Source organism: Nyctereutes procyonoides, unplaced genomic scaffold (genome assembly GCF_905146905.1).
Source record: "Nyctereutes procyonoides isolate TBG_1078 unplaced genomic scaffold, NYPRO_anot_genome, whole genome shotgun sequence".
In the NCBI taxonomy this organism is placed as follows: Eukaryota; Metazoa; Chordata; class Mammalia; order Carnivora; family Canidae; genus Nyctereutes; species Nyctereutes procyonoides.
The window spans coordinates 67440528-67466547 of record NW_026575051.1 but is presented as its reverse complement, the minus strand read 5'-3'; the positions used below and the strand labels follow the sequence as shown (position 1 = coordinate 67466547).

Here is a 26020-nt window from a genome sequence, read left to right as displayed (position 1 = left end):
GAGGAATTTGGACACAGACACAGATGGAAGATAGCCATGTGAAGACAGAGGCAGAGATTGGAGTTGTCAAGCCAAGGAAAGCTAAGGACTACTGACAACCACCAGAAACTAGAGGGGGGTATGCAGCAGATTCTCCCAGAAGGAACCAACCCCACTATCCCTTGCTTTCTGTATTCTAGAACTGTGAAAGGATAAATTGTTTTTTAAGCAACCCAGTCTGTGGCAATTTTTAACAGTAGTCTTAAACTGATAGTGGCATACAGCTCTTCCCACGCCCTGTCAAGCAGAAGGTGGGCATGCCTCCCTTGGTTTGGTCTACACCCTCATCTAGCAGGAAGAGTTCTGATTCTTCTTTTTTTCATTTGTTTGTTTGTTTATTTATTTGGCCTATGCATGCAAGCAGGGGTAGGGGCAAACGGAGGGAGATAAAGAGAATCTCAAACAGATTCTACACTGAATGCAGAACCTGACCCAGGGCTCGATCTCATGACCCTGAGATCATGACCTGAGCCAAAAATCAAGAGTCGGATGTTCAACTGACTGAGTCACCCAGGCACTCCAAGAGGTCTGTTGGATGTTCAACTGACTGAGTCACCCAGGCACTCCAAGAGGTCTGATTCTTAACCCATTGTCTCCCATTCTTCTTCCTCAGCTTCCCTGACACTGACTGTGTACTAAAGATACCAGAATCTGTAACCTCACTGGCTTTTTAGCTTAGACCATCCTTATTAAATGGAGCTTTGTTCTCAGACTTTCAATCAATGTTTAAGTAGTCTGTATATACCTCCCAGAAGAGTTACAGGTATTTACATGGCAATTAATACTCTGAAATCTGATTGGCCAGAGAACTGTTGCTGTTTAAGAGGAAGAGCAAAGGGAAGGAAGGCCTCTTTAACATACCGAGACAATGAACATCTCAATAGCTGTGGCAATGCTGCATTCTCTCATTTAATGAGCCTTATGACTCTTCCATGCACTGAGAAAGCAGAAACAGATGACTGATATAAACCAAAAATAAAGAGAAAGTAGAGGTAGCAATTTTATCATATACAAAGTAGAGTTTAAGACAAAGAGGATGGAATATCTCAATAGGATCATTTGATCTTGATAAATGGCCCGGTTAATACTTGACATTATTGTCCTCTAGTGTCATAGAAACCTGGGGTTAAATCCTATCACTAACCATAATTTATCTTCCTAGAGCCTCGGGTGTTTTTTTTTTTTTTTTTATCTGTAAACTGAAGATAATACATATTTTCGAGGTATCTTCTAGAATGGTTTTAAGGATCATATTAGCTAATGTATATAAAATGCCTAGGATTCAGTAAATGTTAGCTTTCATTGTCACCCTGCTTACTTGCCAAAAAAAACATGCCAAAACCATCATTCCTTCTTCAAGACCCCTGCTCAAGCTCCACTGCTTTTTTTCCCCTCTGCATCTGATCATGCTTCCCATGTCATATAGTAGTTATTGCTTTTATTATAATGAGGTTAGGGGTCTCTCAGTTCTTCGATTCTCTTTCCTTCATGTGGGCTCAGGCTTACTGTCCCCACTCACATTCTGAAGATTTCTCCCTTTCCGTGTGAAACTACCTCTGTTTGGATTTTATCCCCTAGCAGGTCCATATTTTAACCCCAATATTGCCTACGTTTTCACCTTTTCTTCCTTCACCAGTTCTTTCCCCTCAGAATATGAAAAGCCTCTCCCTCCTATTAAAAAACAAACTAATAACAAAACCAAACTTCTCTTGACTATGGTAGGTTCAATTGTATCTTTTTCCTTTCTTAACCAAACTCCTACCTTTTTTTTTTTTTTAAGATTTTTTTTGATCCAGAGAGTGTACGCACAAGTCAGGGGGGAGGGGCAGAGGGAGAGAATCTCAAGCCAACTCCCTGCCAAGCAGGGAATCCAAGATGGGGCTCTAGGTGGGGCTGATCTCACAACTCAGGGAGCATGACCTGAGCCAAAATCAAGAGTTGGCCACTTAATCGACTGGGCCATCCAGACACTTCTACTTTTTTTTTCATTTAAATTTTATTTTTTCACCTTTTGAAAGGGCATTTCATGAATCAAAATTCAAAAAGGCATACAGTACAGATTCTCCCTCCTACCCTTGATTCTCAAGCCATTTACCTTCCCTGAGCAAATGGTTTCCTGTTGTCTTTAGAGATCAGTCTGTGCATGTATAAACAAATACGCATTTTTCCCTTTGTAGGAAAAGTTTAGCATACTATAGATACTCCTCTGATTCTTGCTTTTTTTGTTAAAAAAGTATCTTGGAGGTCTTTTTATATCAGTGCCTAAACAATTTCCTCATTGTTAAAGTGTTCTCAAAAGCAGATGCCAAGATGGGATTAGACATGCAAGAGACTTACTGGAGGAAATGCCTGTGAGGGAGAAAAAGGAGGGAGCTGGAGACAAATCAGATAGTGATGCTGATCTGAGCCCCATGAAGGGAGGGGAATTAGGAGGGTTGGGGTAGGCAGTGACTCAGACTGCAACATAGTTCTAAGAAAGTTTCAGACAGGCTTAAACCTGGGGATTCCTTAATACAAAGTCACACATCAGAAGAATCCTGCATCCTGCAGGAATGGACCTGTCTGAATATCCTGCTATGCTCAATCATCGGTAGGGAGCAGTCCATGGGGAGTGTGGCCTCACTGCAAATACAGTGGTAGATTCAGGGCTTAGCAGATGGAGCCTCCTTGCAGGGAAAAGATCTGAGGGGAATATTTTATAGCCTTCATATTATTTTTGGGGCTGCATAATAATCCACTGATGGATGTGCCATACTTTAGCCATTTTGGCAGGCACATCATAGCATTTACCACAGAGAGTGGTACTACTGTGTAATTTTTTTTTGAAACTACTTTGTAATTTTGATTGATCAAAATCTAATGTATATATTTTGTGAATGTGTACTTCCACTAGCAATGTAGAAGACTATTTCCTCATATTCTTAGTAACACAGGGTGTGGTCAACCTTTTTGATTTTTTTTCAGTTAGCCTTTTTAGAATCTATATTTGATTTTTTACTTAAACATTTTCCCACTTTCCATTTATTCCCAAGTACATACTCATTAAGCCCTAGCTCTACAATTTGCTAGCTGTTTGTTCATATGTAAAATAAGAATAATAAATCAACAAATCTGATAGGGATATTTTGAGGATAAAATGAATGCAAAACTCAATATATTTTCAAATCTAAACATGTAGGCCAGACTTCTTGTTGGCAGGTAAAAATATTCATCTGCTGGGCAGCCCTGGTGGCTTAGCGGTTTGGCGCCACCTTCATGCCCAGGGCGTGATCCTGGAGACCCAGGATTGAGTCCCATGTCGGGCTCCCTGTGTGGAGCCTGCTTCTCCCTCTGCCTGTGTCTCTGCCTCTCTCTCTCTCTCTCTCTCTGTGTCTCGAATAAATAAATAAAATCTTAAAAGAAAAGATTTAAAAAATATTCATCTGCTTACTTGTACTTTAAAAAAATGTTTTATTTAAATTCAATTTACTTGTTATTTCTATCTTGATGCCCCACACGCACTTCAGATTCAATGTACTCCGGCCAAACTCATAATTTTTCTCTTAAAAATTGCTCTTATTCCTGAATTTACCTTATCATTAAAGTCAAAACCCTGGAAGTCATTTTGGATTATTCTCTCTCCCTTAAACCCACATTCAATTAATCACTAGGTTCTGTTGAATTTGATTCATAAATAATTCTGGTATCTGTCGTTTTCTCATGATCGGCACTGCCACTCTATGCTTTAGATCCCTGTATTTTATAAGTATTAAGGCAATAGCTTCTTCTTCCTTTTTAAATTTTTTTTTTTATTTATTTAGGATAGTCACACAGAGAGAGAGGCAGAGACAGAGACATAGGCAGAGGGAGAAGCAGGCCCCATGCACCGGGAGCCCGACGTGGGATTCGATCCCGGGTCTCCAGGATCACGCCCTGGGCCAAAGGCAGGCGCTAAACCGCTGCGCCACCCAGGGATCCCTCTTCTTCCTTTTTAAAAAATAGTCTCCACACTGAACATGGGGCTTGAACTCAAGACCCTGAAATCAATAGTCATGTGCTTACCAACTTGGGGAGACAGCCAGGAACCCCAAGGCAAGAGCTTCTTTACTATTCTCACCTTCCTCCAATCTATCCTTAACACTTGTCAGAAGGTTTTCAATATACGATACTGATTATAATGCTCCTTAGCTCAAAAGTCTTAAATGGCTTCCTATTACCTATAAAATGACGAAATCTGAAACCTCTATTTGACACACACACACACACACACACACACACACACACGCTGCTCTTCATAATTTGACCTGCTTATCTGTCCAATCTCTTTTTAGATATCCCCTTTCCCTGCTTTAATCTCTAACATTCAAGCTAGTTGCATTTCTCAGAATATGTCATGCTCTATCATGATACATGGTATCTGCCATCCTTCCTTAAATAATTTCCTGCTACTAGCCTACTTGCCCTTCACATAAGGTTCTTTATTTTTTTATTTTTTTCATAAGGTTCTTTAAATTTGGGCTCAAACTGACCTCCCTGTGAAGCCTGGCCTGACCCCCCAGAAGTCTTCCTAGTCTATCATTGCTCTTCGTACCCACACCATTTATTTTTAATTTGCTTGCGTGTTTATTTCTCCAATAGGTTTTAGCTCCCCTGATGGAAAAAGACCAGTTTTCATCTGGTATCTCCAGCACTAACCCTGGTTCCTGGACATAAGAGAAACTAAGATTTTCAGATACGTTTTGATTGACTTCAAGATCTGAGAAAGTTCCCTAAGAAATTTACTCTTGTAGTAAATCAATGATCTCCATCCCCCACTCCCAAGTTTTCCAGGTTTCTTCCCAAACCTAGCAGGTGGGTGGGGGTGGGGGGTGGGGGGGTGTCACTACTAACTTTCCTTACCACTTTAGATAAAGGGGACCAATTCTTCCTTTGTGCTCCCACTAAATGTGGTATATTATTCTTATCCTAGCACCAATCACGCATAAAATCGTATCCCAAGCATCCTAAGGACGCAGGAATTAAATGAATCCATATTCACCTTAAGGACACTTTTTCAGACATCCTTGGAGAACGTCACCATTATGCACAGACCGTAAAAAAAACAACATCTTTTACAATGCAAACCTGATGCCTGTTTTTAAGACGATGCATCCTCCTGGCACTTGAATTGTCCTTAGACAGATGGCCCAAAGCTTGGCTGTGGGAACCGCATATGGTAGGAGGAGACCATGACTCGAGCGCCAGGAAAAGGATGATTGGCTGCCGGGGCTCAGAAGTTCTCCGCAGACCGACGCCAGCCCTAGGAAACCGCTGAGGGTTCAGCTTTTGAAATACGGTTTTTGCATCGTAAAGAAAAAAGATGGACCTATCAGAACAACCGAGCACACCCAATTACCAATCAAGAGCGGGAAAGGAGCCAAAGCCCGGGGATACCCACGCACCGACGAGGACGTCATTCTCTAGTCTCAGCCAATGAGCGGCGGAGGGGGGCGGGGCAACGAGCGGACCAATCGCCACGAAAAACAGTCTGGCAGCACAACTGCTCTAACCACAGTCCTCGCCTCTCTAACCGCCGGCGCAAACTCCTGAGCCGAGCACTTGTTACATACTTTCCGCTCTCCCTCTCGCCCGGGGCAGTGATAGTGGAGTACCTTCCTCTACACCACAAGGGCCTTTTTTCCATCAGCTCCCCCACAGACTCGCAGAAAGAATACGGCAACTTGAAGCTCCCCACCTTCACAGGAACTGGCAGTCCGGCGCTACCTGAGGGGGGGGGGCGGCCGCAGTGCGCAGGCGTGCCCGCCTCGCGGGGGGCGGGGCTGTGGCGGCCCAAAGCAGCCTGGGTGTTGTATTTCTTCTGCTGGCAAAACTCGGTTGCTGTTGGGGCCCCCGGAACTACATTTCCCAGGAGCCCCCGCGACCTCGGGGTGGGCGGGATGGTTCGTTAATGAGCTCGAGGAAGCCGCGGCGCGGCCCACCAGGTTCCAAAACAAGGAAATGAAGGGGGGAGGCGGGACTGGGGCTGCCTGCGGGAGCCGCCGCCGCCGCCGCCGCCGAGGAGGAGGAGGAGGAGGAGGAGGAGGAGGTGGTGGTGGAGGAGGAGGTGGCTGCCGCGGCCGCCGAGGAGTCCCTTGCTGAAGGCGGACCGCGGGGCGGCGGGCGGCGCGCGCGCGCCCGAGAGGCGGCTGTTGGAGAAGTGGAGCGGCGGGCGCGGGGGGAGGAGGAGGAGGAGGAGGGACTGAGCGGCGGCGGCCCCCGCGTCCCGGTGCCTCTATGGGGAAAGCAGACAATGGATTATGATTTCAAGGCGAAGCTGGCGGCGGAGCGGGAGCGGGTGGAGGATTTGTTTGAGTACGAAGGGTGCAAAGTGGGACGCGGCACCTACGGGCACGTCTACAAGGCGAGGCGGAAAGATGGGTAAGAGCAGGGGCGGGGGGAGCGGGCTCGCCCGGGTCCTCGCCCTGCCCGCGACCGCGCGGGGCGGCTGGGTCGGAGCCGGGGCGGGCCGCTCCCGGGGGGCGAGGCGGCGGGGGGCGCGGGGCCGCGCGTCCCGGCGCGGACTGGGGGGCGCGGGAGCTGCCCCCCCCACCCTCCACCCTGCACCCTCCGCCCCGCGCGGCCCCGTCGCGCCCCGCGGACTCCCGCGGCGCAGCCCGGTCGGGGGGCGCCGGTCCCGTCCCCGAGGGCGCCCCCCGCGCGCCCCGGGCTGGCGGCGGGGACTCGAGGGGGCACCTCGGGCGGAGGTGGAGTTGGCGGGGTCTGCTCTCGGGGGCGGGCGGGGGGGCACGCGGAGCGCCGGGAGAGCTTCGTCGAGGAGTTGCCGCTCCGGCCCTGGGCCGGTGACGGTCGTGGCGGAACTTCCAATCGGCTGAGCGCCTCCCCGGGGGCGGCGGTTTGAAACCCAGCCGGGGAGCCGGCGGCGCGGCCGAGCGCTGGGGGCCCGGGCAGCCTCCCGGCTCTGGGCGCAGCCCCTGTCTACACCCGCCGACTTCTGGATCCATCCTCCCCCCGCCGATTCCGCCTTTGCACCTTGTGAATTCCGCGCCTCCCCTCCAAGGTGGGACTTCCCGGGAGACCAGCCGCGCTTTACCGGCGGAACTTCGCCTAGTTCCCTAACTCGTCCCCCCACCCCTCACCCCCCGCGACCTTGGGCATCCTGAGGTCCTCCGCACCCCGACCTGGGGCATCCTGAGGTCCTCCGCACCCCGACCTTGGGCATCCTGAGGTCCTCCGCACCCCGACCTTGGGCATCCTGAGGTCCTCCGCACCCCGACCTGGGGCATCCTGAGGTCCTCCCCACCCGCACCTGGGGCATCCTGAGGTCCTCCCCACCCGCACCTGGGGCATCCTGAGGTCCTCCCCACCCGCACCTGGGGCATCCTGAGGTCCTCCCCACCCGCACCTGGGGCATCCTGAGGTCCTCTCCACACGCACCTGGGGCATCCTGAGGTCCTCCCCACCCCAATCTGGGGCATCCTGAGGTCCTCCCCACCCGCACCTGGGGCATCCTGAGGTCCTCCCCACCCGCACCTGGGGCATCCTGAGGTCCTCCCCACCCCAATCTGGGGCATCCTGAGGTCCTCCCCTGCGCCCCCCTGGCCGAATGACTGCGCGCTGGGGGCTCCCGAGCACCTGGATGGGCCAGGACGGAAGGCGGGCCTGAATCTCTTGTTCTCCCGGGGAGTTGAGGGCGACCCGTGGTAACACCTCTTAGAAGCGTCCATGGATCGCCGTCTTAGGAGAAGGCGAGTTGGAGAAAGTATTGACAGCGCCTGTCCTTGGTCCTGTAGGGAAGCCGGGCGCGGGCTGCAGGGCCGGAGGCACCAGCTCCCGGCGGCGAGGAGGGTCGGTGTAAACCCTTGGCCTCCCCTCCGCCCACCCTGGCGGGGATTCCCCTCCCCCGGAGCCGGGAGCCCGGGAACGCCTCTCGAGCCCTCCCGCCTAGATTCCCAAGGCTGTCAGAAGCCACGCGGAGGAGAGAGTGTGTAGGCTCGTAACGGGACATCCCTGAAGGAAGGGAGGATCGGCCGCGGCGACGTTAGTGGGACTGGCGGCGCTGCGTCTCGTCCTGCGCACCTGCCTGTTGCCGTCGCTGCAGCTGGTGTGGGGGGGCCGGGGCGGGAGCAGGCGGGGGCCGTGCGCAGGTGCCGGGGAGCCCGCGGAGCGCGACCTTACCCGCCGTTTCGCCCTAGAGCGTCGTGGGCCTCACGAGGTGCTGCACACGTGCGAAGAGAGGATCGTGAGCCGCGTTTAGGTTTTGCCTTCTGAACCGGCCGAGCCCCGTGGCGTTCAGTTGTGACTTAACTCACGGTTCTTTCAGTTAATTGCCAGGTGTCGTCCTTGAATTGATATCTTGGACTGTGAGGCACTATGATTAACTTGTATTTTGCTTCTGGAATATTAGCTCTGCTTGTTCTCCTGGTGTCCCTGTAAGGAATCTTAACAGATGCACTTGGGGGAGAGCACATCTAGTTTTCCTAGTTGGACACTGGCGTTACAAAACGAATCCCACCTTGTGTGTTTTTCATACTCCTCGTGCTTACGTTGTGATGCACTTGATCTGGAATTTCTAAGATGTATTTTCATTTTTGTTGTTAAAAATAGCTTCCTTTCAGTAGGTAACTTGTGAGAAAAATTGAGGATTCTGCTTTTGAATTGTATTTTTTGATAGCATGGGCCACAACCAAAAAACAGATAAATTTAATTCCTGCTTCTCATTGTTCTTTTTTTTTTAAATATTTTTCCCCTCTAATAAAGTTTTTGATTCGACTACACTTTTCTTCTTGAGTGAAATTTGTTTGAGCAGAATTAATAAAGTTTCTCAAATAGAATAAGATCAGTTTGTGTATCTTCAAAATACGCTTTTTAAAGAAACTTTTAGGATCTGAAACCATTAGTTGATATCACCGTATTGGTTATAAGAAAAGTCATTATAAAGGCAGGTTTTCTTGGGTCAAAGGTGTAGTTGAGATTTGAGGTTTTACAGTAAACACATCTCTTGTGGGTTGGTAGGATTAGTTTTATGTTCAGTGATACAAGCGATTTGAAAGAACAAAGTTTTTAGTGATGGTTCTAAGCTGTGATGCAGATTTGCGTTAGTAAAGGATTTTACACTCTGATCATGGTCCATTACAGGTTAGCTCTTGACAGAATTTATTTTGGTTAATTCAGAAAAAATGTAGAATGCTATCTTATGGAACAAGAAAAAAAATGACATGGTTCATTAAAGAGAAATTATTCTGTATATGACATATTATTATGTAACCAAAAAATCATTCAGATCTTTCAGAGAAACACTGGAAGAATGTAACCCCAAACATCACTAGAAAAATCTCTGCTTGTAGTTTATAACTACTCTACACCTTAAAAAACCTTAGAATATTTCCATCAAAATATGATTTTACCTTAGGCTATGTCAGTTGTACCACATAAGTTTATAACAGAGTGGAAACGAAAGATTACATTTGGGTTTTTCACTTTTAATAATAATATTACTTGTTCTTTTTGTTTTGGAGAAAGAGAATCTTTTGACCCAACCATCCTTTTTAATTAAAATTAGGCTTAAAAGTTATTCTTGAGAAACAAGTTCAGAATATTTCTAGACTTTTTAGAAAGAGCAAGAATTTGTAATGGTTTTTCTTTTAGCATTAACATAACATCACAATGGTTTATGGTTACAAATCTCAAGGCGATGTTTCTTAAATTTGAAAAACTTTGTTTTGATTGATAAAGGAACATTATTAAAAAGTTCTTTTGTCAACAAGAGGTCCAAACAAATGATTGCATAGGATAGTGTTAGGTCTGAAAACTGTTGTATCCAACAATACTACTATTCAACTTTGCAAACATTCATTGAGCCTTTGAACCACTCCAGTAAAATAATGCTCCTTTTTGGAAATGTTTTTGAGAGATACTTGGTAGTTGAAAGTGAAATGGCTGACAACAGAGTTTCACTTTTGCCTTAGGGTTTCAGATGAGTAGTTGTGACTATACATCTTAATGTATCTTAAGTTACAGGTGAGTAATTGGTGACTGCATGTCTTCATGTAGGTCATGAAATCCTTCACAAATGTAGTTAGGTACATGTGGATGCATATAGATAAATAATAAGCATGGCCATATCAGCCTGGTTTTGATGGATTTTTCACATTTGGCTTGTAGCTAGGCAATTGTATTTGCATTCTTTTTCTTGGCAGATCTACGAAGATTAAAGAAGTATGATTGTAGCATTTTAGAATGCTATCAAGAATTTTGGATCATTTAGTCTCATTTCTTTTTTACAAATGAGAAAACCAGAGCTGTCATGACCAGAGTCTCATAGTAAAGACAAGCCTCACAGCAAATTACAAGACAGTAATCCAGATCTCGTGACTGAGTTGTGGCATTTTCTGATGTGTTTTCCTTCTTAATACCATAGGAGGCAGAACAAAAAAGGCAACATTGCCTCCATTTTTGACAATCTTACTATATAAACTTTTTCCATGCAAAGAATATATCTATACCAACAAATACAGAAAAGGGAAAATATCACATGGACATTTAAAAAGAGCAGGAGTGCAGGCCTATAGTCCTTTTCATCTGGCTTCTCTCTTCATTCTCACTGTCCTTACTTTGGTCTGCCATCTCTGATCTGCACAGTAGCCAAGCTGGTCTCTGCTGTTAGTCTTTCCTCACCATAGTCAAAGATCCAAGTTGCCCAGGGTCACTTTTCTATAAAACAAAATCAATCATGTCCCATCTTGGAAAACTGTGGATTTCTCTATGGATCACATCTGATCTTAATTCCTTACTTTGGCACGTAAAGCTATTTGCATTCGGATCCTAAAGTCTTTTAGTCTTTACAGACTTCATTTATACTTGCCATCAACTCCGTCCTATTTTCCAGAGCGTTCAAGCCATGTTTCTGTAGCACTGGACTTTGTAAGTCCTTTTCATGTCTTTTTTTTTTTTCCTCCTTCCCTGCATTCAAAGTAGAATGGTGTTGCCCTGCCATTCCTCCCTCCCTTTTCTCACTCCCATAAACTTGGTAAACTCCTGCTCATACTTAATACCCAATTCAAATAGTTGTTCTTCTAGAAGCCTTCTCTTATTCACCAAGGAAACTCATTAGCTGTGATTTTGCCCTCTTGTTGTTAGGTGTGTAATATTGCTTTTAAGTAATAAGCTGCAGGGCTCAGTCTTACAACCCTGAGATCATGACTTGAGCCCACATCAAGATTTGGAAGCAAAACTGACTGAGCCACCCAGGTGCCCCTTCGGTGTTTTTGCTAGCTATTTTATAGAGATGCTTAGAAAATGCCAGCATTCAAGCATACTTTAGGAAATTTATTGATATTTTGGGTTTACGTTTAATTGGCACTAGTAAATCATTGGTTTATGTTTAGTTGGTTCTTCATTAATGCAGTGCAAGCCTTCAGAACTTTATTTTTGGAGCCCAAGGGAAAGATATGCTCTTTTCAATGAAATTTGATTGTGTAGAGCAGTGGCCGACAACCTTTTTTCCACAAAGAGGCAGATACTAAATATTTGGGGCTTTGTGGGCCATACCATATATGCTATAATTACTTGAATCTGCTGTTGTAGTGCCACAGTATCCACAGACAATGTATAAATGAATATAAATTAGAATGATTATGTCCCAATAGAACTTTATTTACAAAAACAGATGGTGAGCTGGCTTTGGTCTGCAGGCTGTAGCGTTCCCTGCTTAGTTTACCAACCCTTAGTTTAGAGCAGTGATGTCTAATAGAGCTTCATGCACTGATGGAACTGCATCTATGCTCTACAGTATAGTAGCCACTAGCCACATGTGGCTTAAGGAATGTGATTACTATGACTGAAAAGCTGGCTAGTCGCTATGATACTGGACTGGGAAGGCTTAGAATATTTGGAATGCATGGCGCAGCAACATAATTTTCAAATCTATGAAGTGACTTTTTTTTTTTAATTTAAGTAATCTCTACACCCAATACGGGGCTCAAATTCATGACCCCAAGATCAAGAGTTGCATGCTTCACTGACTGAGCCAGCCAGGTGCCCCGGATGTGACCATTTAGTAACAATGGGGTACATGACAGTGTGGACAAATGAAATAGGAAAGCTCATGTCTTTCAAGGTAGAGAAGGGATTTTGAGGCTGAAACAGTTTGCTAATGCAAGCCAATACTTCCACTGAAAAACTGTCAATTTGTGAATGCAATCGAGAGTATTTGTTTTTGAAAAATATTTTGTTAAAAAAAGTATGTGTTCAGTAAATTGTAAGTGCATGTGCATAAAAAGACATAATGAAATACGTAAGCCTTCCCTTTCCCCACCCTTTCTCCTTTCTACAGGCAGCCATACTTGGTTTTCCATTTTAGAGAGATTTTCTTGGGGTGTGTTGTGTTTGATGATAAATAGTTTACTGTACATTTCTCTCTATATTTTTAAACAAATATAATTTGAAAGTCCTTATATAAGATAGGCAGAGATGCCTAGTTATTGTTAATAGTTTCATTGTACTCCATTGTATTGACATAAATTACTTAACTGTCCCTCTTAGTTTGGACTTTTAGGCTGTTGCCAGTCTTTTGCTAGTACTAATACTGCAATGAATGTCCTAGTAAGTACAGTTTTTGTGTGTATTACTGTAGCTAACTTTTCTGTAAGCTATTTCCCTTTGGAAGTACTGGCTTGAAATGATTTGCTAACATGATGATACATGAGATATAAATCTCTAAAGACTATAGACAAGGAGGCTGAGAATAAGGAAAAGAAATGTTTAAGGCTCTAAGAATAATTATTCATAAATATAAATGAGTTCTAAATTATTATTTTGCCATAGGAAGTAGAGGTTACTGTTTTAAGTAGCATGGAAATGGCAAGTCTCCGAGTTCTATGTGGGAAAAAAGTAGATCTATGGAAAGTTTGTTTTGTTTTGCTTTTTTTTCAATGTAATGGATGTCAATATTGATGAATTAAGGATTTTACTTTTGTGTACTATATATTTGGACTGAATATGCTGGGAAAAAAATTAACGTGATGTTAAACTGTGCTTGTTTTGCAAAATGCTCACGTAGCATAGTGAAATGTAGACATTAGTATAGAAGACTTGAAGGCAATATATTACAATTTGAAAATTTCTTGGTGGCAAATTATAAGAGTAAGACTATTTGGTTAATGTGTTTTTTAAAGATCAGCTTGTTTGTTATCTTGTGATGTCGGGATTGTATAATAGTGCTGCTTTTGGATCTCAAAACAAAGGGACAAGATATTTTTTCCCTAGAGAGCATTTTCATATTTTGAATTATTAACATGACTATTTCTTTAAAAATAGGTAGCGTTTAAGGTCTAGAACCATGAAGAGGTAGCTGGCAAAGCTATTTGAAGATTTTGTCCATTTATAAATAGCTGATGGTTCAACACTTCCTGTAATAGCCCTTTTGAGCATGCATTGTGCAGGATAAAAGAGAGTCTCAAGAGAGGAGACAGGATGTAATTCAGGATACAAGTGTGCAGTAGTTTTTTTATTGAGAGTTTGAATTCTTATCCAAAAGTAAATGATGGATCAAAGAGAAGTAAAAACCTATAAAGTCCCCAAGTAATTAGTATCCTTATAAAATATCTTAAATTTCTAATATAATGAGTCTTTCTAAAGGAAAAACACATCCTCATAGAGGCTTTAAACCTGTTGTGTGTTCTATCTAAAAATATTACTTCAGTGAGATTTTGTGGTTGATAATCTCAGTTACCAAGCAGAACATGATTAGGAAATGGATTTAATTTTGTTTTGTACTGTGACCACAGACCAAAATTGTGTCATGGCAAACTTTTGTAAATACTTACATTTGGACAGAAAGGTGAATCCAACGCTGCTGGAAAAATAAGGTAAAACGTTTGCCTTATATGTGGTTAGTGTGCCTTACAGGTTAGTTGTGTCTTTCTGTAGGAAAGTTATAGTTTTTCTTTTTTAAAAAATTATTTATTCATGAGAAATAGAGGCAGAGACACAGGCAGAGGGAGAAGCAAGCTCCCCATGGGGAGCCCAATGTGGGACTCGATCCTGGGACTCCAAGATCACGACCTGAGCCAAAGGCAGATGCTCAACTGCTGAGCCATCCAGGCGTCCCAGTTATATTTTTTCTTAAGATTGTTAAATAAGCTCATCTGTGGAAGTACCAAGTGGTCTGAGCGAAGCATGTTGCTTTATTTTATTTTATTTTATTTTATTTTATTTTATTTTATTTTATTTTATTTTATTTTATTTATTTATGATGGGCACACAGTGAGAGAGAGAGAGAGGCAGAGACATAGGCAGAGGGAGAAGCAGGCTCCATGCACCGGGAGCCCGATGTGGGATTCGATCCCGGGTCTCCAGGATCGTGCCCTGGGCCAAAGGCAGGCGCCAAACCGCTGCGCCACCCAGGGATCCCAGCATGTTGCTTTTTACAAAAGTTAGTTTCCTTTTTCTCTTTCCCTTTTGCAGTGTGATTATTATAATTGCATTTTAAGAGTGACTTAAGTGCATTCAAGAGTGACTTTAAGAGGATTCACTGAGTGAATCCTATTGTCTTGGATTTAGGTGCAAATTAAAAATTTTCCTTTTTTTTCTGGAAAATTATATGTAATTTGACCTTGTGTAACTTAGAAAATCACAGTTCTGTTAACTAATTTCTCAGTAATATTTGATCCTTATAGTATATTTGTGTCAAAGTGGAATTATTTTTATTTTTATGCAATTAAAATTTATCAAATAATATTGTACATCATTAAAAAAAACCCCAACAGTACAACTGTATGTAAAATGAAAAGTAAAAGCCTTCCTTCTTATTGTCCACTCTCAAGCTTCCCTCATTTCTCAGAGGTAGCCAGTGTTAGCTGTTTCTAAGTTTTGCTAGTGCTTACCATTATAACTTTAAATAATAAGCATGTAATTGTTTCTTTAAAAAAACATTTATTTATTTATTTATTTGAGAGACTATGTATTTGCAAGCATGAGTGAAGGGAGGGGCAGCGGGAGAGGGACAAACAGATACTCTGCTGAGCTCCGTCCCAGGACTCTGAGATCATGACCTGATCTGAACATCAGGTGCTTAACCTACTGAACCATCCAGGTGCCTCTATAATTCTGTTTCTTGGTTTATCAAATTTAGGTGTTTTTTTTTTTTTTTTTTGATTTTCCACTAGAAAAGCTGAGCAATTTTGTGAAATTGCACTACCGCTTGTTTTCCCCTTTCCCATCTCAATGTTCACATTTATTACCTTTGGTATTTTAAATTTTTGGAGGGGAATGCTTTTATGACTTTATTTAGATCATAAACTTCTTTTTCTTGATTTGTTAGTTTAGATATTATTTGTGGTCTTCCTGATATGAATATTAAGGAAAGTAATATATTCTCTTTTTCTCTATCTGCCAATATTTAAAGTATAATTTTTATGCAGCCTTTTTGTCTATAAGTTGATTCTAAGAAGGGAACATGGAAAACCTTTTAACAGTCTTAAAATACTATGATTATGAAATATTTATTGTGGGGTGAATTAGTATATTGAGACCCATGGAGAAGGAAAAGTAATCTTGGGCAGAAAATAAGTGGCGCTTAAAACAATCTTTCAGGTATTCAGGCCTAATGGGTCTTATTCTTAAGTTGTTTTGCCCTTTCTTCAAATATTCTGGATCTTGATTAGCTAATAATGTTTCTTTACATTTCATGTGTGATTTTTCTTGGACTTTTTGTTTTGGTTCAGTTGAGTACATCCTTTTGAGAAGCTTTTTCATAAAGGATGTGTACGTATTCTGAGTTCTTGTGTGTCTGATAATGTGTTTTGTACTCATACTTGATTAACGTTTGGCTGAATATGGAATTCTATATTAAAAACAATTTTTGTCTCAGAACCCAAAACTATTGCTTCATTTCTCCTGGTATTTCTTGTTGCTCACGGGAGTTTCTTTATTGGAAGCTTGCATTTTCCTTTCTGGAATCTCTTAGGATTTTTCACTTTATCTCGGCATTCTAAAATTTCACCAAAGTCTGTCTAGAAAATATGGTTTTTAAAAAAATTTTAAAAAATTTGCCTTTGTTTCTGTGTCTTTAACAAAGTATTTATTTTTTGAATACATAACCAATGCATGTAATTTGAACTTCAAAGGTAAAAAGTGATATTTAGTCTAGTTGCACTCCTCCTGCCTATCCCCTACTCCTTCACTCCCCTTTTCCAATCCTGCCCGTTTCATATGGATCTTTTAGTGGACTTTTTCTTTTATCTTTGATTTAGGGCAATTTTTATTTCCTGTTATTTATCTGATTATTTTTTCTTCTCCCTCTGTTGCCTTTCTTGTTCTCTTCTTCAGATGTGCGTATTAACAAATGTTGACCTTTTAGGCTCTACCTTCTATGTCTCTTAAATCCATTTTCAAAAATTGCAACTCATTTTTCTCTCTACATTCTGAAAGATTTCCTTTATCCAATCTTTTGGATTACTAATTTGGTCTTTGGTGGGGGTCGCTATTCTTTTATTCATCGTGAGCCTGACTACTGAGCCTGAGTCTTTTCATCTGTCTTCATTTTACTGGCTATCCATTCATTTATCCATTGTTTACTATTTTTCATTTGATTCCTTTCCATGAGCCAAGTATTGTGCCATAGGTAATGAGTATACAGGATAAATGAGATGTAATCTCAGACTGCAAAAACTGAGACTGGAAGTATCACAACAAATTGGTAATTGTGATTGTCTACAGGAAGGGAAGTTGGGTTGAGATTTTTTGAAAAAAAGTAAATGCTCTTGTATTATTTGAAAAATACTTGTTCATATTTATTTTACTACATTTATTTTACCTATTTAAAAATGATAAAACATTTAAACTGTAAAGTACGTAGAACTTATGAGAAAAAGGCAAAATATCTTTATTTTTAATTTTTGATTTTTTAAAAATTTATTTATTCTTTTTAAGTAGGCTCCATGCCCAATGTGGGGTTCAACTTACAACCCTGAGATCAAGAATTGCATATTCCACTGACTGAGCCAGCCAGTTGCCCCTTACTTTTTATTAAAAAATTTTTATTTATTATTATTATTATTTTTTTTAATTTTTATTTATTTATGATAGTCACAGAGAGAGAGAGAGAGGCAGAGACACAGGCAGAGGGAGAAGCAGGCTCCATGCACCGGGAGCCTGACGTGGGATTCGATCCCGGGTCTCCAGGATCGCGCCCTGGGCCAAAGGCAGGCGCCAAACCGCTGCGCCACCGAGGGATCCCCTATTATTTATTATAAAGTAAACCCTACACTCAATGAGGGCTTGAACTTGTGACCCCAAGATCAAGAGTTGCATGCTTTACTGACTGAGCCAGCCAGGTGTAAAAGAGGCAAATATCTTAAAAAAATAAAATAGCTTTTATTATCTTATAAAAATCAACGTGTTAACAAAAACCCAATATGTACTCATTAAAGAAAAGCTAGGAATTATAGAAACATAAAGAAGAAAATATAAATCACTTATAATAAGACCACTCAAAAAAACCCCAACCATTCAGAGATAAACATTGGTAATATTTTTTTTTTTTTAAATTTTTTTTTAAATTTTTATTTATTTATGATAGTCACACACAGAGAGAGAGAGAGGCAGAGACACAGGCAGAGGGAGAAACAGGCTCCATGCACCGGAAGCCCGATGTGGGATTTGATCCCGGGTCTCCAGGATCGCGCCCTAGGCCAAAGGCAGGCGCCAAACCGCTGCGCCACCCAGGGATCCCAACATTGGTAATATTTTGGCATATTCTATTGGTCTTCTCTCCCTCCTTCAATTGATACATAATTTACATACATTACTGTATAAGTTTGAGGTGTGTAGCATAGGGGCACCTGGCTGGCTCAGTTGGGAGAGAATTCAACTGTTGATCTTAGGGGGCACCTGGGTGTCTCATTGGTTGTGCATCTGCCTTTGGCTCAGGTTGTGATCCTGGGGTCCTGGGATTGAGCCCCCCCCCATCAGGCTCTCTGTGGGGAGCCTGCTTCTCCCTTTGCCTGTGTCTCTGCCTCTCTGTATATCATGAAAAAAAAAAAACAACTTTTGATTTTGGGATCATGAGTTTGAGCCCCACATTGGATATAGAGATTACTTAAGTAATAAAAAAAAAGTGTATAGCATAAGGTATGATTGTATAATTGTTTGATTTACATGTATTGTGAAATGATTTACCACAATAGATTGAGTTAATTCTATCATCTCATAAAGATAAAATAAAAATTTCTCCTTGTGATGAGAGCTCTTAGTATCTATTCTCTTAAGAACTTTCTTGTATATCATATAGCGGTGTTAGCTATGGCCATAGTGTTGTAGGTTATTATCACTGGAAATTTGTACCTTTTAACTACCTTCCTCCAATTTCTCCTACCTCCCTCCTGGTGTTTTCAATTGGTTAATTATGTGTCATTATTTTTAATTAAAAGTAAAATTGACAAAACATAAAGTTCCCCATTTCAAAGTTAAACATTTCAGTGAGTTTTGGTACATTTGTAGCATGGTGGAACCATTACCAATACTTAGTTTCTTATTAAAGGACTAAGATAGTTCTAGAACATTTTTGTTACAGCAAAAGGAAATCCATACCTGTTAAGCAGTTCATGCGCCTGTTTTCCCTCCCCTGGATTCTGGCAAACACTGTCTGCTTTCCTATATGGATTTGCTTATTGTGGATATTACATGTAAATAGAATCATAGACTATGTGGCTTTTTGTGGCTGGCTTCTTTCACTTAGCCTAGTATTTTTTTTTCTTTCTTAAAAAATATTTATCTATTATTTGAGAGAGAGTGCGTGTTGCACGAGCAGGGGGAGCGGCAGGGGAGAGAATCTCCAGCAGCCTGCCTGCTTAGCCGGGGGCCAGCTACAAGACTCAGGGCTCTATCCCACAACCCTGAGATCATGACCTGAACTGAAATCAAGAGTTGGACGCTTAACTGACTGAGCCACCCAGGCCCTTAGCATAATATGTTCAAAGTTCATCTATATTGTGGGGAATTATCAGTACTTCAGTACTTTTTATGGCTTTTAGTACTTTTTAATAGAATGATACACTACTATATGGATGTACCACGTTTTCTTTATCCATTCATCCACTCAGAAATTTGGGTTGTTTCCACTTTTTGGCTATTGTGAGTGATGCTGTTATGAACATTTGTGGACAAGTTTTTTTTTTTTTTTTGTCTTAACATGTTTTCAGTTCTCTTGGAGTGTAATTTCTGGGTCATATGGTAATTCTATATTTAACTTTTTAAGGAACTGCCAAATGTTTTCTACAGTAGCTGTGCCATTTTCTATTCCCATGTACAGTGTATAAGGGTTCTAATTTCTCTACATCATCACCAACACTTGCGGTGTTCTGTTTTTGTTGGTTTGTTTTATTATAGCCTTTCTAGTGGGTATAGAATGGATATCTCCTTCTGGGTTTCTCTCTCCCCACTCCCGGTTTTATTGAGTTTGGATTGACATATAACATTATATTAATATAAGGTGGGCTGCATAATAATTTGATATATGTATACATTGTGAAATGATTATCATAATAAGTTTAGTTAACATCCACTACTTCATAGTTACAATTTTTTTTCTTGTGTTGAGAACTTTTAAGATTTACTCTCTTAGCAACTTTCAAATATACAATACAGTATTGTTAACTATAGTCATCATGCTGTCTATTATATCCCTACAGCTTATTTATCCTATTACTGGAAATTTGTACATTTTGAGTACTTTGAACTTTCTTCTCTGCCTCTCCATTCCTGTAATCACCAATATGTTCTCTGTTTCTATTTTAGTTTTTAAAGATTCCACATATAAGAGAAATAATAACGTATTTGCCTTTCTCTGACTTATTTTACTTGGCATAATACCCTCAGGTTCTATTTTTATTGTCACACATGGCAGGATTTTTTTTTATTGTTGAATAATATTCCATTTTACTCAGATGCCACATTTTCTCTATCCTTTTATCTACCAGTGGACACTTAGGTTGCTTGCATGTCTTGGCTTTTGTAAATAATGTTGCAATGAACATGGGACATATAGATATCTTTTTGAGATAGTGATTCATTTCCTTTGGCTATATACCAAGAAGTGGAATTGCTGGATCATTTGGTGGTTCCAGTTTTACCTTTTTTGAGGAACCTCTACACTGGAATTACTAGATAGCTCTTTTGACCTAGAGATGTCATGAACAAGTCAGTAAGATAATAAGATTGTATAAGTTTGGGATCCTCTTACATAAGATATGAAGAATGTTTATCCATATTATTACATTTCTTTTGAAAACCCATTTTATAATGGATGTCTATGTTCTTCTGTCATGTGGATTTGCAATTCTTTTCAAAAAAATTTTTTTTTAATTTTTATTTATTTATGATAGTCACACAGAGAGAGAGAGAGACAGGCAGAGACACAGGCAGAGGGAGAAGCAGGCTCCATGCACCGGGAGCCTGACGTGGGATTCGATCCCGGGTCTCCAGGATCGCGCCCTGGGCCAAAGGCAGGCGCCAAACCGCTGCGCCACCCAGGGATCCCTGGATTTGCAATTCTTTAGTTAACCCTTTCTAATTATTGAACATTTAAGTTCTTTCCAGTATTTTGATAATACAAATAACATGAATAGATATTTTGTATATGAATTTTGGTCCATATATCTGATTCTTACAATTGTCTTATAAAGAAATTTTCTATGTCAAAGCATATTAGTTTTTAAGGCTCTTAATATGTATATTTCTTAATTGCTTTTCATATGTAGTTTCATTCACCACCACAGATAGTATATATGTGCCCCTCTTATCATCAGTAACTTTGAATGTTCTTTTTTCTTTAAATCATTTTATTTATTTTTTCATCATGATAAGTGTACTCTTTAATCTCCATCCTCGATTACCTCCATCCTTACACCTACCTCCCCTCTGGTAACCATCAGTTGTTCTCTGTAGTTAAGAATCTGTTTCAGGTCCAAGTCCCTGCTCCGCTGTGTTGGGTATACTTGGACCCAAGCTCGAGCTTGTAAATAAACCCTCGTGTGTTTGAAAAAAAAAAGTTTCAATAGGTAAGGGGGCTTAAGAAGTACACTTGTCCTTGATGAGCACTGGCTGATTTATGGTATTGTTGGATCACGTGATTGTACACCTGAAACTAATATAACACTATATGTTAACTAACTGGAATTAAAATTAAAACTTTAAAAAACAGTCTGTTTCTTAGTTTGTCTCTCTCTTTTCTTTGCTCATTTGTTTTGTCTTAAATTCCACATATGAGTAAGATCATATGGTATTTGTCTTTCTCTGATTGACTTATTTTGCTTAGCATTATACTCCCTAGCTTTATCCATGCTTTTGCATATGGCAAGAGTTTATTCTTTTTGTGCCTGAATAATACTCCATTGTGTTTGTGTATGAATGCATGCCACATCTTCTTAACCCATTTATTTATTGATGGATGCTTGAGTTGCTTCCGTAGTTTGGCTGTTGTAAATAATGCTGCAATAAACATAGGATTGCATGTATCCCTTTGAGTTAGTGTTTTTGTATTTTTTGGTTAAGTACACAGTAGTGTGAATACTGGATTGTAGGGCGGCTCTACTTTTAATTTTTTGAGGACCTCCATACTGTCTTACATAGTGGCTTCACCAGTTTTCCTTTCCATTAGCAGTGGAAGAGGGTTCCTTATTGCCCATATCCTCCCCAACACTTGTTACTTGTGTTTTTGTTTTTAGTCAACTGCCAGGTGTGAGGTGTTACCTCATTGTAGTTTTGATTTGCATTTCCCTGCTGATGAGTGAAAATTGAAAATGTTGAAAAATTTTTTGGATGTCTCTTGGCCATCTATGTGTCTTTGTAGAAATGTCTCCTCAGGGATGCCTGGGTGGCTCAGTGGTTAAGCGTCTGCTTTTGGCTCAGGGCGTGATCCTGGGATTGAGTCTCACATCGGGCTCCCCGCAGGGAGCCTGCTTCTCCCTCTGCCTGTGTCTCTGCCTCTCTCTCTGTGTATCTCTCATGAATAAATAAAATCTTTAAAAAAAATGTCTCTTCATGTCTTCTGTCCATTTCTTAATTGGAGTATTTGTTTTTTTTGGGTATTGAGTTATATCAGTTCTTTATATATTTTGGATACTAAGCCTTTATTAGATATGTCATTTGCAAATATCTTCTTCTATTCAGTAGGTTGTCTTTTAGTTTTGTTGTTTCCTTTGCTGTGTAGAAAATTTTTATTTTGATATTGTCCCAGTAGTTTATTTTTGCTTTTACTTTCCTTACCTTAGGAGACAGAAAAATGTTGCTGTGATTAATGTCAGAGAAATTACTACCTGTGCTCTTTTTGGGGATTTTTATGGTTTATATTACACATTTAAATCTTTAATCCATTTGGAGTTTATTTTTGTGTATGGTAGAAGAATGGTTCAGTTTCATTCTTTTGCATTGCTCTTCGATTTTCCCAACACTATTTGTTGAAGAGAATGTCTTTTTCCATTATACAATTCCTCTTTTGTTAAAGATTAATTATTTGTTCTTATTTTTGTAGCTCCTTTAAGTGAAGGTTAGATTGATTATTTGATTTTTCTTGATTTTTGGGGTAGGTCTGTGTTGCTGTAAACTATCCTCTTAGAACCACTTGCTGTATTCCAAAGATTTTAGACTGTTGTGTTTTCATTTTTATTTCCATATAACTTTTGATTTCTTGGTTGACCCATTCATTGTTTAGTAGCATGTTATTTACCTTCCGTGTATCTGTACTCCTTCCAGATTTTTTTCTTGTGGTTGATTTCTAGTGTCATAGCATTATGGTCAGAAAAGATGCATGATATGACTTTGATTTTTAAAAATTCGTTGAGACTTGTTTGGTGGCCTAATATATGATCTATTCCGGAGAATGCTCCATGTGCACTTGAAAAGAATGTGTATTTTGCTGTTTTAGGATGGAATGTTCTGAGTATGTCTGTTAAATCCATCTGGTGCAGTGTGTCATTCAGAGCCACTGTTTCCTTGTACTTGCTTAGGCAGCACATGTGCAAAGCCATTGTTTCCTTGTTGATTTTCTGTTTGGATGACTTGTTAATCAATGTAAATGGAGTGTTAACATCCCCTGCTATTATTGTATTATTATGGATTATTTCCTTTATGTTCGTTATTAACAGTTTTATATATTTGGTTGCACTCATTTTGGGTGCATAGATTTTTATAGTTGTTATATCCTCTTGTATTATATAGTGTCTTTCTTTGTCTTTTGTTACAGTCTATTTTGTTGGATATTAATTTTGAAATCCTGGCTTTTGTTATCCACTTGCATGATAAATGTTTCTTGTCTCCTTACTTTGAATCTGCTGGTGTCTTTCAGTCTGAAATGAATCTCTTGTAGGCAGCATATAAATGAGGCTTGCTGCTTTATCCATTCCCTCACCCTGTGTCTTTTGATTGGAGTGTTTAGTCCATTTACATTCAAAGTAGTTATTGATAGATACGTGTTGCCATTTTATTACTGTTTTGTGGTTGTTTCTATACAATTTCTCCAGTTCTTTCTTCTCTTGCTCCCTTTCATGTTTGTTGGCTTTCCTTAGTGATAGACTTGAATTCCTTTCTTTTTATTCTTTGCATATCTATTGCTGGGTTTTGATTTATGTTTACCATTAGATTTGTATATAACATCTTTTGCATATAGCAGTCTATATTAAGTTGATGTTTTCTAAATTTAAACCCATTCTTTACTCTTCTCCCCATCATGTTTTAGGTATATGGTGTTGTATTTTATATACTTCTTTTGTTTTTTTAAATAAGCTCTGTGCCTAGCATGGGGCTTAGTTCATGATCCCAAGATCAAGAGTTGTATGCTCTACTGACTAAGCCAGCCAAGTGTCCCATATGTCCTTTTATTTTATGGATTCTTTCACTAATTTTTATAGAAATATTTATTTTTACTGCTTTTCTGTTTTTTACTCTTCATACTCTCATTTATGGTCGTTCCTTTCCACTCAGAGTCCCTTTTTAATGTTTCTTGTAGGGCTGGTTTAGTGGTCATGAATTTCTTTAGCTTTCGTTTGTTTGAGAAACTCTTTATCTCTCTTTCTATTCTGAATGATATCCTTGGTGGATAGTATTCTTGGCTGCAGATTTTTCCCTTTCAGGACTTTGAATGTATCATGCCATTCTCTTTGGGCCTACAAAGTTCCTGCTGAAAAATCTGCTGATTTCTTTATGTGGTTTCCCTTTTATGTAACTGTCTTCTTCCCTCTTGCTGTTTTTTTTTTATATTTATTTATGTATTTATTTGAGAGACAGAGAGAGAGAGAGCGCACAAGCACTGGGGGGGGGGGGGGAGAGGCAGAGAGAGTCCCAAGGAGATGAACACAGAGCCCGATGTGGGCCTTGATCTCATGATCTAAGACTACTACCCTACCCAAAAGCAAGAGTCAGATGCTCAAGCTACTGTGCCACCCAGGCACCCCTTTCTCTTTCTGCTTTAAAAATTTTTTCTCTATTGATTTTTTTTTTTTTTGCCATTTTAATTACCATATGTCTTGGTGTGGACTTCCTTGGGTTGAATATTTGGGTGATCTCTGTGCCCCCTGCATCTGGATGGATATCTGTTTCTTTCTTAGGGAAGTTTTGAGCTATTATTTCTTCAAATAAATTTTCTGCCCCCTTTTCCTTTTCTTCTGAGATCCAATAATGCAAATGTTATGCTTGATGGAGTCACTGAGTTCCTTAAGACTGTTATTAATTTGCATAATTTTCTTTCTTGTCCTTTGTTCAGCGTGTTTACTTTCCATTACTCTGTCTTCCAGGTTGTTAATTTGTTCCTCTGGTTCATCTAGCCTGCTATTCCCTCAAGTGCATTTTTAAATTCATTTATTGTGTTCTTCTCTGTGATTGGTTCTTTTTTATCTCTGTAAAAGGATCTTACTGATGTCCTCCACTCTACACACACAGGTCCAGTGTGTATGATTGTTAATTTAAATTTAATATCAGACATATTACTACATCTGTTACTTTAGTCTCTTGTGGTTTGGTTTGGTTCTTTCATTTGGGACATATTTTTCTGTCTCCTCATTTTGTCTGACTTTCTGTGCCTGTTTCTCCGTGTTAGGAAAGTTAGCTACTTTTCTTGCTCTTAACAATAATAGCCTTATGAAGAAGAGGTCCTATAGTACCCTGTAGTGCATTGTCCCCTGTTCCCCAGGGCCTGGTGCTTCAGGGAGTGTGTCCTATGTGTGTTGAGACTCTCTTTGTTTATTAAGGGCAGTGTTTGGTCCCCAGCATGGATGGGGCACGTTTTAACATGGTATGTGGTAGTGTACTGGTAAGAGGATACCTGCCCCCACCAGAACTGAGGTCCCACAATGGGCGGTGGTCAGGAGGATGGTGTTGGTAGAATTTGTGCTGGTTTTCTGGGGAAGGGGCCCACAGCACTAGGAGTAAGGGGAGCCTGCCTGAAAAGGGTGGATCTGCTAAAGTGTAGGGGACCAGCACTTGGTGTAAACAAGTAAAGTAGTGAATTTATTATGCTGGTTCCCATGCCTGGCTTTTTATGCTAGGGGGTGAGGGAGAGAAATGACACCTGCCAGCTCCTTTGTCCCTGTAGGGGACTCCCTGTGATCCCTATCTCTCCAGGCCATGTTATGAGATGAGAAAATCACTGTCTCTCCTCTCTGCCCCTGAAAGTTTTCAAAATGCCGGTTCTATACTTTATCTGCATGAGTTGTATGCTCTTTATGGGTGGAGACTCTGCTTCCTAATATCCTTCAGGCTCTGCCAAAGTGGAGTCCACAGATTTTAAAATTCCAGGCTTTAAGTTCTTCTGGTTGTAAGAACTAATAAATTTTGGCCCCTCTTGCTTTCAGAGGCAAATATGGGGATTTGTCATTGTCATTAGTGTGAAAGTCTGTTTTTTGCCCTTCTCCATGCCCACCAGCTCCCTTCTCACCAAGGATGACCAAGGTTTGTTTTGCTCCCAGACTGTCTTTGTCCTTCTTAATGTTCTTTGATGTGGCCTCTTCCTTAA

The 26020-nt window shown here is 40.8% G+C and overlaps 1 protein-coding gene across 3 annotated transcripts in view; it reads left to right on the top strand.

The window, feature by feature from the left end:
• Positions 1–6141: 6141 nt before the first annotated feature.
• CDK19 (cyclin dependent kinase 19) overlaps positions 6142–26020 on the top strand; it is a 163299-nt gene continuing 143420 nt past the window's right edge. The window contains exons 1-2 of one of the 3 annotated variants that reach the window (XM_055330484.1): positions 6142–6214; positions 6326–6435. Coding sequence is in view for 1 of the 3 variants with exons in the window: in XM_055330483.1 (XP_055186458.1) it covers positions 6308–6435 (128 nt within the window). In the remaining 2 variants the exon portion in view is untranslated. Of the gene's footprint in view, positions 6215–6244; positions 6436–26020 lie in introns of those variants that run through there. The other 2 variants (XM_055330485.1, XM_055330483.1) reach the window with 2 other exon arrangements.